Raw genomic sequence first — 16369 nt, forward strand, 5'->3', positions numbered from 1 at the left:
AAAGAAAGAAAGAAAAAGAAAGTCCTGGGAGATAGCTCAGTGGTCTAAGAGCCTGTCTGCCAAGTGCAAGGACCTCAATTCGATCCCCAAAGCCAGGCATGGTGGCACATACCTGTAATCCCAGTACTGAGATGCTAAGACAGGAGGATCACGAGGAGTCCAAGCTGTGTAGTAAGACCTTATATCAACTTAATAAATAAAATTTAAGAAGAAAAAAGAAAAGAGAACCACAGGCCAATCTGCCTAATGAACATAGATGCAAAAATAATCAACAAGACATATTCTGCAAACAGAATACAGCAAATCATGAAAATTATACAATATGAAAAGTGGGATTCATCTCACAGATTCAGGGTGGTTCAACATACACAAATCACTAAATGGATGCATGGTCCAGGGAGACAGCCTGCCTCGTAAGCACAAGGTCCCAAGTTCGATCCCTGATGTGTGTGTGGGTACTATATTAACAAAGTCAAGGACAAAAGCCTATAATCATATGATCATCTCTACAGATGCACAGAAAGTATTTGACAAAGCCTGACACCCATTTATAAAAACCCTACAGAAAATTGGAATAGATGGTCTTTATCTCAATCTGGTAAAAGCCATCTGTGATAAAACAACAGCATATTAAATTTAGGACAAAAACTGAAAGCTTTCATTCTAAAATTAGGAACAAGCAAGGATGTCCACTATCACCACTCTTACTCAATACAGTTCTGGAAACATTAGCCAGAGTAATTAGAAAAAGAGAAATAAAAGGAATAATGGTAAGAAGTAGCTAAATTATCATTATTTGTGGATAATGTAATACTCTACATGAAAGACTCCAAGAAAATCCACTGAAAGACTTCTACATTTAATAACCAAATTCAGTAGCATAGATATGAAGTCAACACTAAACAATCAATAGCCTTTGTATACACAAATGACAAACTCACTGAGGCAGAAATTAGGGAAACAACACCTTTCACAGTAGCATCCCCCCCAAATATGTTATTTATTTATTTATTTATTTATTTGTGTGTGTGTGTGTGTGTGTGTGTGTGGCCAGCTCAGCCCACCAGGGGGTGGGGCTGGCTGGCATGTGGTGCTGGGGGATTGAACCGCGGTCCCTGTGCTTTGCTAAGCTTGTTCTAAGTAGGTGCTTTAGACCACTGAGCCATCTCACCAGTACCCCCCCAAATATGTTTAAATATTGCACTGTTTCTCTGCTGTGAGAAACCAAAAGGGTAAAAAAGGGTCAAAATGTAAACTACACACTGGGACATGGGAACAAAATTTTCAAATGAGAAGGGGAGCAATGAAGAAGTCAGAAGGGATAAGGAAGGGATGGGGGTGGGGAGAGAAAAACAAAAAAATGAGAACAAAACTTCTGTAAATGAGGGAAAGGGGTTGAAGGGAGGGCAGGGGAATGGGAAAAAACAAGATGTGTAAAGGTACAAATTCCTTATGATGAATGTTATCATTATGTATATCTAAAATGTACCAATGCATTTTTTTTCTATATATTAGCATTAAAAGTGAAAGCAACAAAAGGCTGAATCCATCACCTAGTAATAGGGAAGAGAGAGGTCTTACTGGACCATATTTTTGCATAGCAGATAGGTTCAGGGATGGTAGTGAACCAGTCCCTCACAGATCACACACTCTATAAACCAGTAGAAGCCAGGCATGTTGGCACATGCCTATAATTCCAGGCTGAGCCTATAACTCAGGGAAGATGACCATGAGTTCAGGGCCAGCCTGCCCTACATGGAGAGACCCTGTGTCAAAAAAACCCACCATCACCACCACCCCCCCAACCCAGTAGAGTAAAAGCACTCACTAGTCAGGACCTTGCTCCGGAAATCCTGTGTGCTCTCTCTTCTGAACTCCCTTTGAGCTGCATCCAGATGGTCCCACTTTTCCCAAGTAACAGACACAGCTTCTAAGGTCACCTGGAACAAATGAGGTCCGCATTTGTACCTGCTATTCTGGATAGTGCTGCCACTCGTGCAAGGATGAGGCCAGACTCAAGAGGTGGAGAAGGAAGCATTGAGAATCAAAAACCTTGCTGTAGAATCTTTGTCGATGATTTCAGTACTTATTAGGGAGTTCGGAAGGGGCCAACGACAGGAATAAACAGGCTCTTGCAAACCTGAACTGTTTATAATCCCAGCACCCTGATTATACTGATGTGAGATAGGGAGAGCAAAATACTTGAGTTATATCACTGTGATTAACCAAAAGGGTAACCTGATACAGATGAAGATCATCTAGAAAGTTCCACCTTCCCATACTGGTCTCTGAGTTGCTATTTCTACATGAGTGAGACAGACCCAAATATCTGAAGGAATGGGCTCTTATCCTCAGCATTTGCTCAGAAAAATTCCTTTTCCTTTCCCTTGAACATTTCATAGTAAAACAGTTGCCAATAAGATGATCATTTGAGTTGGGCACAGTGGTGCATGGCTGTAATCCCAGCACCCTGAGAGGCCGAGGCAGGCAGGTCAAAAATTCAAACACAGCCTGTTCTACTTCAGTGAATTAGTGAGACTGGGACTAAACAAAACAAACAAACAAAATAAATACATAAATAAATAAATAATGCAGTAACAAAACAACCCTGGATGTGGTGATGCACACCTGTAATCCCAGCACTTGGTAGGCTGAGGCAGAGTTCAAGGTCAACCTGGACTACATTGTGTGTTGAAGGGCAGCTGGAACTACCTAACAAGACCCTTTCTCAAAAAACAGGGAGCCGGGGAGATGGCTCACTAGAGTAAGTGCTTCCCTGGCAAGCACAAGGGCCTGAGTTCAATCCCTGGTTCCACAAAAAAAAAAAAAAAAAAAAAAAAAAAAAAAAAAAAAGGTTAGGAATGTAGCTCAGTGCAGAGTCCCTTGATTCAATCTTTATTTCTCCCCTCCTTCCAAAAAGTCAGTTGACTACTCACAGGAGTTGAAGCTACTATCCTTAGAAAAGGGAAGGTCCTACAATTGGTGAGGGAGCTATCTGTCCACGTTCTAGCGAGAATCACAAACTGACTCTCTTGCGCACTGTATGTGTGCCTATAGATGTATTTACAGGTCAGATACCATGCATTTGTTATGTTTGGGGCCAATAGTATTTCAGATTTGGGGCTCTTTAAATTTAGGAATATTTACATAGACTTTACTGGTTGAGCATTCCTAATAGAAAAACCCAGACACTATAATGTTCCAAAATCTGAAAATTAAAAACAATTTCCAGGGCCGGGGAGATGGCTCAGTAGAATAAGTGTTTCCCTGGCAAGCACAAGGGCCTGACTTCGATCCCCGGTTCTGCCAATTAAAAAAAAAAAAAAAAAAAAATCTAAAAACAATTTCCTTTGAAGATAGGGTCTCAATAAGTTGCCCACACTCACAGTGAACTCAAAATCTTCAAACCTCTAATGTTTTCAGTGCCAGCCGCAACTAACAAAGAGTTACTGGCCCAAGTGTCCATAGTGCGTAGGCAGAGAAACAACTTGTTTTTGAACATTGCTGAAATATGAAATGGCCATTTATTGTTCAAGCCTTGCTTGGGTAATTTAGCAACACCCATCTTAAAAGAAAAAAATTATGCATGCCAGCCCTGCTCCCTGGGGGTGTGGTGGCAAGCCTGTAATCCCAGCGCTTGGGAGGCTGAAAACAGAAGAATCACTACAAGTCTGATCTGTGTAGTAAGACCCTATACTAAATACATTTTAAAAAAAGAATTAAAAAGGACTGGGGACATAGCTCAGGGTGAAAACCTCAGGCTCAACCCCCACACACAAAGATATGGTTATTGGAAGCTACATTTTCTAACTCCCAGATCAGCACTTTTCTGTTTTAAGTAATTGTTCCATTAAATCTCTTTGTACCTCATATTCACTTTTTAAAAAGGAAGGGAGGGCCATCACTACAGTATTTTTTTAGCTGCAAGATTTTATCTTGGGGGGGGGGGTTCGATTCCGGATCACTGGGCCTGCTGCTGGCCTCGCCCCAGGGGTGCACTGAGACAGCGATTGCGACTGGGCATGGTGGCACATGCTTGTAATCCCAGCACTTGGGAGGCTGTAAACAGGAGAATCACTACAAGTCCAATCTACCAGTGAGACCCTGAACAACCTGTAGATCTGGAACAGGGGACTGAACGGAGGCCCCTGGCCTTGCCAGGGAAGCGCTTATTCTACTGAGCTATCTTCTGGCTTCACCCTGTAGATCTTTCCCTAAAATACAGAAAAGATTTTATCTTAAATTGTTACAAAAGGCCATCTATTAATACAAAATATCAATGCCATTTTCTTTCTACGCACCACTGTTCACTTTTACTCTTGCAGGTAATTAATTAGCTGCTTCTCCTAGTGACATTCTTCTCTTCCCACTTTCTTTTTTTTTTTTTTTTTTGGTGGAACCGGGGATTGAACTCAGGTCCTTGCGCTTACCAGACAAGCACTTATTCTACTGAGCTATCGCCCCCACCCTCTTCCCACTTTCAAAACCAAATTTAGAGAGCTCTGATCAGCTCTTATATGGTGCTAATACCTATACAGTAACATGTCCTTTCTTTGTTTTCAGTGGAGGCATGATATGGACTTATGTGTAAAAGTACGTAACATCACAGGTGAAAAGCTTGACATAGGGCAAGAACCAAGGTCAGAGATTTCCGCTGATGTCATAATATCATATCACTAAATATTTGATTCTCAACTTATGCAAGGTATGTTTGTGATGACTAAAAGCAGCAAAGTAGGATTTTAAAAAGTACAGAATAGGTACAATGGCTGTCTCTCACAGAAACGACGCTTATGCAAAGTCCAACAGGAAACTGGGCTTGGCCGCAAACACCTGCAAATCCAGCACTCTAAGGTGAGGAGGAGACTGCAAACTTCAGTCCACACTGGGCAATTTAGCATCTTAGTGAGATCCTGGTTTAAAATACAAACATAAACAAAGCTGGGGATGTAGCTCAATGAGGCAGCCCTGGGTTCCAACGCCCTTACCAAAAAAAACAAAACCTTTTCATCAGACAATGTTCTATGAATTGTAATATACTGGAACTGCCTTTGCTGAAAGCCCATCACAAACTCGCCATGGGAACATAAAGTAACGACTGCGGATTGAAAAATACATCAGTGTGGTAGGTGGACGCGTCAGCAAACAGTGAAAAACCAAAAAGGAACCTTCACATGCAAAGCGGTGGGAAACTGCTGTCCCCGCATAAGGAAACGGAGAGCCTGAATCAGCTTTTCCATCCTGACACCTCTCTTTCCCAAATAGCCTACAAAAGGAGACGGTGGTTGTGCTGCAGTGGGAGAACAGTAGGTCTTACTCGTGAGTTTCCTAGGGAAAGTAAAGGTCGTCCATGTGCACTAAAGTTCCCAGAAGATACCGTAAAAGAGGGAAGAGTGAGACGCTCGGAGCGGCGCCCACCCGCGCGGCGACGCGCCCCCCACCCTGGCCAGCGCCTTCTCACCTGCGGCGAGGTCCGGGCCAGCGCTCCCTGCAGCGCCCGCGCTAGGGCGGCCGCCTCCTCCCCGCTCTCCGGGCAGTGCCTCCGCACCCACACTTGCAGCTCCCCAGGAAGGATGCTCAGGAACTGCTCCAGCACCACCAGCTCCAGGATCTGCTCCTTGGAGCGCTGCTCGGGCCTCAGCCACCGCCCACAGAGTTCCCGCAGCCGGCTCAGCGCCTCCGAGGGTCCGGCCACCTCGTGGTAGCGCAGCTGCCGGAACTGCACCCGAGAGCTTTCGGAATCCGTCCAAGTCCCGGGCGGGTCGGACTCCAGCCCCTCGCGTGAGTCTTCCTCCACTTTCACCTTCAAAATTTCCTCTGGCCGGAGCGGCGCGGCGACCCCGGACCTCACCGCCATCTGCGCTTTGGGGCGGTCAGGATCGAACGGGACTTTTTCTGGCATCTGCTGACTTCCTCCAACGGTTGCCTTCTGGTGAGAGGAGAGCTGACTCACTGAACCGCGCCCACGGCGGGCGCCCAGGGACGTCCCCTGCAGATACCCTGCCCGCGGCCGCGCGCCCCGGAGCCGCTCACCTTGCCCGCGGGAGTCAGCCTAGGGCCCTCACGGCGCTGAGGAAAACCAAAACAGAAGCCAAGCCGGAAGTGCGTCACGCACCCGGTGGTGCCGTTCTGCCCATTTCCGGGTTCTCGGGGCGCTCCGGAGGATGGAGGCGCGGGTGGGTGGGGGCTGAAGGGGAAGTTGCAATTAAAATGCGTGGCTGGGTGTGGGGGTGCGCGCCAGGAGGCTGAGGCAGGAGGACTGGCGCGAGCTCGAGGCCAGCCTGGGCTCCGTGGTGGGTTCAAGGCCAGTTTGAACTGTGTAGTGAGGCACAGTGTTAAAATTTTTTTTTTTTAAAGGAACTGGGGAGACCTCGGCTCAGAATAAGCGCTTCCCTGGCAAGCGCAAGGGCCTGAGTTCAATCCTCGGTTCCGCAAAAAAAAAAAAATTAAAATTAAAAAACGTTTTGTATGTAAGTGCACCAACTCCCCACAATGAATGTAATCACTATCTACTGCAAGCATGTACTAGTAAAACAAAAACGAAAGGCAACTCAGTGGGTTTCTCTCACCAGAGACTGGGGGTGGAGATAGGGCGTCCTTGGCCACTTCCTACTATGCAATATATAAATACATTTGAAAACTTTTTAAGAGCTGGTGGACGAGCGCTGGCTCAGGGAACCGTCAGGATTGGGAGGAAACAAGAAATTTAAAAAGCTTCTATTGTATGTCATATGTTACGGCTTTGAATCGAACGATTAGCAAACTGGGTGGAGGGGTGCACACCTGTAATTCTAGTACGCTAGGAAGCGGAAGCAGGAGGATCCCAAGTTTTATCCCAGCCTGTGCAATTTAGTGAGAGCTTCCCTTAAAAACATGGGAAAACAACAAAAAAGCTGGGGATGTGGCTCTGGTGTAATAGGTTCAATACCTACTACTGAAAAGAAAGAAAAAAAAGGAATAGTGGAAGAATGTGTTCTTGCCCAATGTTAAGCAGCTGGTGGCTTGAATAAAACCAAATGTACAACTCATTTTCCAAACTCAGGAACTCCACTACTATAAGTTCATTTACTGTAACCGCCCAAATTGTCTACTTAGTTCCTTCATTCAAGAAGTATCTGTAGGGGCCAGGGAGATAGCTCAGTAAAGTAAGCGCTTCCCTGGCAAGCGCAAGGGACTGAGTTCAGTGCACCTTCCGCCAAAAAAAAAAAAAAAAAAAAAGCATCTGTGGCCACCTACTGTGCTTTTTGTTTTCAGGAAAGCACAAGTTCAATTCAATGTGTTGACTAGCACCAAAAGGCATGCCTGTTTGTGAACACATGTGCAGTACTAAGTAAAATATTCGTCTGCTGTTTTTCTTTTGTCTCCCCCCACACCCACTCACCCCAAACCCAGGGTCTTGTGCATGCTTGGAAGTGTTCTACCACTGAGATACATCCCAAGCCCATAAATAAAATATTCTTAAAAAGGCTTAACTTTGGGTTATGCAGCTAACCCCAGCACTCACTTTCCTCTTCTTGTAAATTCAAATTTGAAGAGAAAAGATGATCTTTCTAGTTTCTCCAGTCCCCAAAGGATGTGAGAATGGTATGAACTCATCTAAATGAAGGAGAAAAGAGACGTTCTTTCAATAAAGAGAGAAGTACACACTGCTTTGAAGAGGTAGGTTAACATACAATAGTGACTTATCGATAGATGAATTTTTAAGTGGCTGCATCAGTTCCCTTGTGTAGCTATTAGCAACTGATATTTTACTCAAAACACTGAAGTTCAATATTATTTTCAGAGAAAAATCTTCCGTAATTAACATAATAGGCAGTATTATTTTTAAAATGCTAGAGAGATCACGGCCTCATGAGATTTCCTACTCAGACTTTGGTACTGGGTACTGTGATACATGTGTGTAATCCCAGCTATCTGGGAGCTGAGTCAGGAGAATCCTAAATTCCAGACCAGCCTGGGTAACTTAGTAAAAACTTGTCGCAAAATAAAAACAGCCTTGAACTTGCTATGTAGGTAAGGCTGGCCTCAAACTCAAAGCAATCCTCCTGCCTCAGCCTTCCAAGTGCTGAGGTTACAAATGTGTGTCACTACACTTGGCTCATTCAAAATCTTTTTTTTTTTTTTTTTTTTGTGGAACCGGGGATTGAACTCAGGCCCTTGTACTTGCCAGGGAAGCGCTTATTCTACTGAGCTATCTCCCCACCCCAAAATCTTTACCTTAGGGACAACTTGGAAATTTTTTTTTTTATATGACTTTGTGACTTGGTGCAGAGAATCCTGGACAAGAAATTCTGCAGAGTCTAAAACCTACACTTTCTTTGGACCATAGGTTGAGATATGATTTTGGACAAGTTGGCTAAGGACTATAAACCTTATATTTCTAGTATCTAAAAGAAGGACAGGAGCCTGGGGAGATAGCTCAGCAGTCTAAGCACCTGCCTGGCAAGCTCAAGGACCTGGTTTGATCCCTGGTACTGCATGCCATGTAGGCCCATGGTGGTATATGCCTGTAATCCCAGTGCTGGGGAGGCTGAGACAGGAGGATCACTACAAGTCTGAGCTGTGTAGTGAGACCCTATACCCAAAAAAAAATTTTTTTTAAAGATTGAAATAACACTAGGAAGAATGTATGCAATGTGTTAATTATTGAAACTGTCTTACCAATTTCTTTCTTTCTTTCTTTCTTTTTTTTTTTTTTTTGCAGAACCGGGGATTGAACTCAGGCCATTGCACTTGCCAGGCAAGTGCTTATTCTACCGCGCCATCTCCCCAGCCCCACCAATTTGATTTGAAACTGTCTCATTGCTATTTGTTTCTCAATAAAATTATGGAAAAAAATAAATAATAAAAATAAAATAATAAAAAATAAAATAAAACAATATGTACCAAATTAAAAAAAAGAAAAAAAAAGATTAAAATAAAAGAAGTAGGATATAGCAGGCCTGATAAACTATTCAAACATTAGTGAAGTTTTAGCTGATCATATACATGCTCTTTGTGAAAATGAAGTTTTTATTGTTTGTCTTAGTTACTTCTGAATACTTAGCACCTAGAACACAGGGGATACTGAATGATATTCCGTTGGTTGGAGAATATCCAACTGTGTAAGAAGAAATATTAATAGAACAGGGTAGGAGTGGTAAGGAACCAGAGATATAGATGATTGAGGATCACTTCTATGTGGGATTATGGGTGTGAGCGCTACACCTGCCCTCAGGAGGGTAATCTGCATACAATATAAGGAGGGGAGAGAGGCCTGCTAGCTGCCCCAGCTGCTGCTCCTGCTTTTGCACTTTGCTGCTTTCTGCAGCCATGAACTGCTGCCCACTGCTATGTACCACCCTGCCTTGGAGCCAGCTGAGTATGGACTGAAATTTCCATAAACTGTGAGTTAAATAAACCTTTCCTTCTTTAATTTGGGGTGTCAGGTATTTTGTTCCAGCAATGAGAGAAAAGTAACTAAGACAGTAGATGTCTCTATTTACTTTAGGGTATTGAGACATGCTGGATAGTGTATGTTAACAGTAATTTATGGTGGAGGTATCTCAGACCATGACATATGAGCTTAATCTTTGGAGGGCTAGAGACTAAGAGCAGTTGTAACAGAAGTAAAGCATGCCCACATGACTGAGTTTCAAAAACATCTTACAATATTAAGTGTCAAGTGAGCCTTCCTAGTTGGTAATGCTGTATGTGTATTATCACACATTGTTGCTAATGTTAGCACTGTCTGCCGCAACCTACAAGGAAAGAACACCTGGAAGCTCCATGCTTGGAACTCTTTTAGATCCTATCCTGCCAATCTCATCTCTTAATTGATTTTATTGTTAACACAATGCTGGGGACACACCCTAGAGTACATTACCACTGGGATGCATCCTAGAAATGTTTAAAGTTTTTAAAATTTAGAGACAGAATCTTAGTAAGTCACTAAGATGACCATCCTGGGCTAAAACTTGGAATCTACCTACCTCAGGCTGTCAGGCATAAGCCATAGAGTCTGACTTCTATGGCCTAATTTTAAAATGTATATCTTTTTGCAATGTGAGCTTAACAGCTTTCAGTGAGCTGAGCCCTCCCTGAAAATTATCAATCCTGAGGTGGGCTTTTGAGGGACCCCTGACTTTGAGTAGGTGTCAGAATGAAGGGTGAAGTTAGGGATTCATGAATTGCACAATGTGTGTGTTCTTCCTTCACCTAGGTTGGTAGAACATTTCCTCACATGATGATAGTAGTTTCAGTTGCTGAAAATGTCAAATGGAAACTATTCAGCCAAGATTAAGAGGGCTACCTAGCAAAGTCTTCTATAAAAATGTATGTTGTCACCTGAGGTTGTGAGATTTGAAAACTTGTCTTAGAGTTTTGGAAAACACTCTTAGTTGTTGCACATTCCTAGGTAGACAAGAGAAAAACAAAGTGATACTGCACATCTGTATCTAACATGATCTCTCCAGATGCCCTTTTGTATGACAGCATTTATCTGCTCAGATCAGCTATATAGATACAGATACAAATATATGAGAAACTGACCTTTTGACTCAATTTCCCTTGTAAGAGTGTGTCCTATGGCCAAATTTGCCCATCTGAGATGACAAATATAGGCAATGATATACAGAGAGCACTATTTACTATAGAAAAAGTAGAGATAAATTCAGTGCACACCAGGATTATAGCATAGTATATTTGAATAATGCAATGCTATTCACACAGTAAGAGAGTAAGAATGCTGTGCTATAGGGAACAACCTCTATGTATTTATTATTTATTTCATAAGTACATATCAAAATGTAAAGAACACTTAGCCTGGCATGGTCACATACACTTGTAATTCTAGTACTAAGGAGCGTGAAGCAGGAAGATCACCACGAATTTGAGGCCAGCCTGGGCTACATAGTGAGTTCAAGGCCAGCTTTAACTATATAGTGAGACCCTGCCTCAAAAGAAACAAACAAAAAGATAAAGAACACTTGTAAATGACTTAAATGGAGATAAATATATTATAAAAATTGTTATAGGCCTTAGCACAACTTTAATACATCATACTAAGTAGAAGCAAAATTAAGACAGTCGCAAAATTCTATAGTACATCCCCTCATCCATTATTCCAGTTTTTTTTTTTTTTTTTTTTTTCAGAACCAGGGATTGATCTCCGGCCCTTGCACTTGCCAGGGAAGCACTTATTCCACTGAGCCATCTCCCCGGTCCCTCTAGTTTTGTTTTTAAAAGGTAACTGACACATAAACACAATACAGACATTAACCAAAGGCTTGGTCCTAGATAGGAAAATACCAATCATGCATGACTTTAGGCTCCTTGAAATGCCATCCAACCTCCTCATACCACATCTCTTTACAGAGTCTGCAGTTCTACAACAGTGTGTTCTTATGCCTCCCTAAATGTTGGAACTCTTGTTCTGCCTGTCCAAAAGTTTTGTAAAATGCGAAGGGCTTGGAAAACCTACCTTACCACATCTAAGTAAGAGATTAAAGATGGCACTCTTTGGCCAGAGAAGCCCTGCGTACTGGGAAACTACACAAGGACCTCTTGCCTTAACTGGCAGCAAGGCAAAGGAAGTCAACTTTTCAGCTGAGCAGCCGACCACACCCCCCTGGCTCACCTCATTCTGATAGTTTGCAAGACCAGGGTGTCAAGGAGAGCCGCGATCCTATTGGCCACTCGGGGAATGGTACGCGCAATGCTTTCTGGGAGATGTAGTCCAGGACACCTCTGGTGCCGGGGTCGTGAAGCTATGACCCAGGTTTCGGCACTTTGAACCGACAGCGGTTGTAATGGTGGGTGGTCTTTGTTTTTGTTTTTGTTTTTGTTTTTGAGCCTTACAGGCATGCGCCGCCCTGCCTGGCTAAAGTGGGATTCGGGTGAAAAAACCCTGAAGGGTCCCAAGTTTAAGTAATGATTGAGGGCTGCAGCTTTTAGAAGGGCAAGCACACAGCTATTTCGAAATACTCAAGGGTCTACAGCCAATCAGAGGCTAGCATCTCTTGCTCGCCCCATGAGGCCCCGCCTTCTCCCAATTCAAGGAAAGGGGAGGAGTTTGGGTTGCTTGGAGGTTTGCGAGTTGGAGAAGAGCTCCGCTCTAGTGCGTGTGGAGCTGGAGGTGGCCGGGTTAAGGAGGGGCATGAAGTCACGCCCCCGTCTCACGCCGATTGGTAGGCTGCCCAGCTGGGGGCGAGGACCACACCCACGCCCGCTGCGAGGCTAGGACCTCCGGGATTCCTAGAGAGGACTCGGAAGTGCTCTCGGGGGTGGGATTTATGGTTTAAGCAGCACTTGCTTACTTCCGGCGGGGAAGTGTTGGGAAGTGTCGGCATCGCTGTTCTCTCCGTTTATAAGAAGAATCCCGTCTTCCACGCTTTAGCTGTGGGGAGCTTTATCCTCCAAAAGAGCTCTCCGACCCTGGAAACTTGAGAGGAGAGGGTAGGGATTTGTGTCGGACGGGAGTCCTGTCCCTAACCTTGACCGGGCCCGCCTCTGTCTCAGTGTCAGGAATGGTTCCAAGGGATCTAGGTCCAAATCTCTTAACTGTAATAACCCTGCTTCTGTTAGGGACCACTGAAATCTCTTGGTCTGTCAAGCTCTTGTGGCTTGAAGGACAGGGCCAGTTATGACCATTTTGATGTTTTTTCCACCCCTGTTCTGGCTTAAGTTTGGTTTATGGTAGTGAAAAGAAGCGACTACGTCTGGATTAGTAAATCGTGTCCCATTGTTTGTAAGAAATTGTGAAGTTTGTTATTTCTAAGTCGATGTTTTCGATTGGCCTAAGGTCAAATTTTTACGGCTTTTAAAAAGCATTTTAAAAATCTTGGGTTTGTTCTGTTAGTCACTGATGAGTGGAGGGCCCGCTGCCTTACAATGCATGTTTTCCAGTAAATTACTGAGTGATCATCTTTAGTAAAGGTGCCGTCTTTGCCATCTCTTTGTTAATAATGATTCATGTGTAACAGTAGGCTGTACACTACTGAAACTTCCTTTTGGAGGATCTTTAAGAACAGAAAATAAGTTGGGTCAAAGTAACGGCCAACCTCAAGAGACCTCCCTCTGAGTTGGAATGATAATGACAGACTCCCGGGAAGTTATAGACTTAGACCCTCCAGTTGAGACTTCACAAGAGCAGGAAGATCTTCTAATAGTGAAGGTGGAAGAGGAGGACTGCACCTGGATGCAGGAGTACAATCCACGAACGTTTGAGACTTTTTATCAGCGCTTCAAGCATTTCCAGTACCATGAGGCATCAGGACCCCGGGAGGCCCTGAGCCAGCTCCGGGTGCTCTGCTGTGAGTGGCTGCGGCCCGAGCTCCACACCAAGGAGCAAATCCTAGAGCTGCTGGTGCTGGAGCAGTTCCTCACTATCCTGCCTGAAGAGTTCCAGGCCTGGGTGAGAGAACACCACCCTGAAAGTGGAGAAGAGGCGGTGGCTGTGATAGAAAGTATACAGAGAGAACTTGAGGAACGGAGACAACAGGTGAGTGGAAGAGCAGACAGGAGCAAAGGAGGAGGAGAGGAAGGAGTTAAGGAGCTGCTAAGCAGCGGTGAGATTCTTAGCCCTCTGGTGCTTCATTCATATTCTTTTGTTCTCCTGGGATTAGGTGCACGGTGGAGATTTCCTGCCACTCCAGCAAAGAGAAGCAATATCCAGTGTGTTAACCTGTAGAAGACTATCTGCGATTTTATTTATTTTTAAGATTGTATTTGTTTTTGAGTGACATACAAAATCCAAAAAGGTACATAAGGTTGTAATGAAAAGTAAGTTTTCCTCCTACCCCTGATCTCCCATCTGCCCAGTTCTCTCCAGAGGCAGCCATCTTTACTTGGCGCTTGTATATCTTTACAGAGATATACCACATTCATGTATACATTAGCATATATGTATCTGACATGCTTAAGAAACACACGTTTTTTCAGTCACTGTGCGCTTCTGCCCTGCTCTTTCCTTGTATCTTATTTTGTTCCATTTTAGTGCAAATAAAACTGCCTCACTCTTTGCAGCCACATTATATTTAGGCATGGTTGTACCATTATTTATTTAACTTCTGTTCGTTTTAGTTGTTTTTTCAGATTTTTTCAAATGTTTGCTGTAATAAATTTTGGTCTGTGGGCATGGTGGTGCATGCCGGTAATCCCAGCGCTCTGGGAGTCTGAGACAGAAGCATCACAAATTCTAGCCTTGCCTGAGCAAGTTAGCAACTTAAGATCCTGTTTCAAAATAAAAAATAAGAAAAGGGCTAGGAATGTAGCAAAGGCTCTGGGTTTATTCTTCAGTACTGCAAAAAAAAAACCTTTAATGACTATCCCATGTGTTTGTGTACGCACATGCGCACTTCGACATGAAGTTGTGGAATGCATGCTTTGAAATCAAATTGTTAGCACTCATAATCCCAGCACTCAGGAGGAGCCTGAGGCGGGAAGATTGCTGTGAGTCTGAGGCCAGCTTGGGCTACATAATGAGCTCAAAGCCAGCCTGAACTACATAGGAGATCTGATCTCACCAAAAAAAAAAAAAAAAAAATCAAATTGTGGCTCAGAGGTACAAAATTTCAATTTTGATAGCTGTTACACGTTACCATAGAGATTACTTCAATTTATTTTCCCATCAGCAATGTATAAAAGCATTTTTTTTGTCACGGTCTGATAACATCAATGTTGCTAAACTTTTTCATTAATATCAATGTGGAAGATATAATATTCCATTTCTGCGTTATTTCAAAAATTTTCATTGTACATGTTTTCAGTACATAAAGATTACATTTAGTGTGGAGAGTTGGTACATGTACATAGCAAATCTTAATTCTTCCTTCCCTCCCTCCTTCTATCTCTTGGTCCATTTTCCATTTGCAAAAGATGGAAAATCCTTGTTCATCCTGTGCCATTTTAATTTACATTTGTCTTGTGAGTTTGACCACAGCATATATTTTAAAGGCTATTTATATGTCCTTTTTTGGTATATTTTTGGCAAATTATTTGTATATATTTCTTACCTGTAATCTGCCTATTTCAGTTGTGTCTATCATGTGATTTGTATGTATTATTTTTGTAGTTTGTTTTTATTTATGGAGATTTTAAATTGTTGTGCAATCAGTGTAACTCTTTCGATGATCTCTGGGGTTTTTGCCATAGTTAAAAAGATCTTCACTGTAATACTATAAAAACTTTTTCTTCTTCTTTTTTGTTTTTTAGTGCTCTTTTTATTTTTGGTCTTTTTTTTTTTGAGACGGAGTTTCGTGTGCAGTTGGCTGGCCTTGATCTGACTTGGTAGCCCAGGCTGGCCTCGAATTCACATTGAGCCTCCAGCAGCAGCCTCCTGAGTGCTGGGATTATAGGGGTGCAACACCATGCTCAGCTAGTGATTTGAAGTGATAGTTCCATGTGGAATTTATTTATTTATTTATTTATTTATTTTTGAGGAACCAGGGATTGAACTCAGGCCCCTGCGCTTGCCAGGCAAGCACTTATTCCACTGAGCCATCTCCCCGGCCCTTGGAATTTATTTTGATGTAAAGTATTTAGTGAATTACGCTTATTTTTTCTAGATATTTATCTAGTTGCCCCAGTGACATAATAAATCTCTTTTTCTTCACTGATTTATTTATTTTTTATGTATTTGGTGCAGGGTCTCACTACACAGCTTGGACTTGTAGTGATTGTCCAGTCTTCAGCCAACCCAGTGCTAGGATTACAGGAATGTGGCATGGTGCCCAGCCTGGTCTCCATGGCTGACCCAGTGTGCCCAGGGGTGGGGCTGGCGTGTGGCAATTGAGCCCAGGTCCCTGTGTGTGCCTAAGCAGGCACTTAGTCTGCTGAGCTAGCTATCTTGCCAGCCCTCTTCACTGATTTATATGCCACCCTTATCACATATATTTCTGCTTGTATTTAGGATTCATATCTTTTTACTTATTATTTATTTTTTTGGCAGAACCAGGGATTGAACTCAGGCCCTTGCGCTTGCCAGGGAAGCGCTTATTCCACTGAGCCATCTCCCAGCCCCTAGGATTCATATCCGGTCTATTTTTTATTGATTATATTGGATGTTCAATATCAATATTTGTAATTATTTGAGCTGTGTAAAATGTTTAGTATCCAGTACATTAGCCTTACTTCCTCCAAAAAATTTCTTTAGTGTTTTCTTTGGCCTTTGTGAAGTACTTAGTATGCACCACTCTAACAGTCATTGATGTTGTTGGGATTTCATTAAATCACATGTTAATTTAGGGAGGATTCCTAGCTTTGTTTCACTTCTTATTCTCTCCTGTATTTATTTATTTTTTATTTTTTAATTTTTAATTTTAGAAGATTTTTTTTTAAACATTTATTTATTTGGTTTGTGTGTGTGTGTGTGTGTGTCCAGCTCAGCCCA

General features: G+C 42.9%; 2 protein-coding genes across 10 annotated transcripts in view; one reads left to right on the forward strand and one right to left on the reverse strand.

Moving 5' to 3' along the window:
• Positions 1-6252, reverse strand: part of Znf394 (zinc finger protein 394) — a 16407-nt gene extending 10155 nt beyond the window's left edge. The window contains exons 1-3 of one of the 4 annotated variants that reach the window (XM_023713388.1): positions 5462-6252; positions 4781-4913; positions 1839-1940 (exon numbers count right to left, since the gene is read on the reverse strand). In XM_023713388.1, coding sequence (XP_023569156.1) covers positions 1839-1940; positions 4781-4913; positions 5462-5902 — 676 coding nt within the window. In that variant the 5' untranslated portion in view covers positions 5903-6252. Of the gene's footprint in view, positions 1-1828; positions 1941-4780; positions 4914-5461 lie in introns of all 4 variants that reach the window. The other 3 variants (XM_023713390.1, XM_023713389.1, XM_023713391.1) reach the window with 3 other exon arrangements.
• The window catches only part of Zkscan5 (zinc finger with KRAB and SCAN domains 5), a 74604-nt gene that overhangs the window by 35082 nt on the left and 23153 nt on the right, over positions 1-16369 (forward strand). For 2 of the 6 annotated variants that reach the window (XM_023713383.1, XM_023713384.1), the window contains exon 1: positions 12305-13480. The exons of 2 other annotated variants lie outside the window; for them this stretch is intronic. In XM_023713383.1, the coding sequence (XP_023569151.1) occupies positions 13067-13480 (414 nt within the window). In that variant the 5' untranslated portion in view covers positions 12305-13066. Of the gene's footprint in view, positions 1-11733; positions 11793-12304; positions 13481-16369 lie in introns of those variants that run through there. 2 more of the 6 variants (XM_023713382.1, XM_004629713.2) reach the window with 2 other exon arrangements.

The sequence above is a fragment of the Octodon degus genome, unplaced genomic scaffold (assembly GCF_000260255.1).
Source record: "Octodon degus isolate 3935 unplaced genomic scaffold, OctDeg1.0 scaffold00031, whole genome shotgun sequence".
In the NCBI taxonomy this organism is placed as follows: domain Eukaryota; kingdom Metazoa; phylum Chordata; class Mammalia; order Rodentia; family Octodontidae; genus Octodon; species Octodon degus.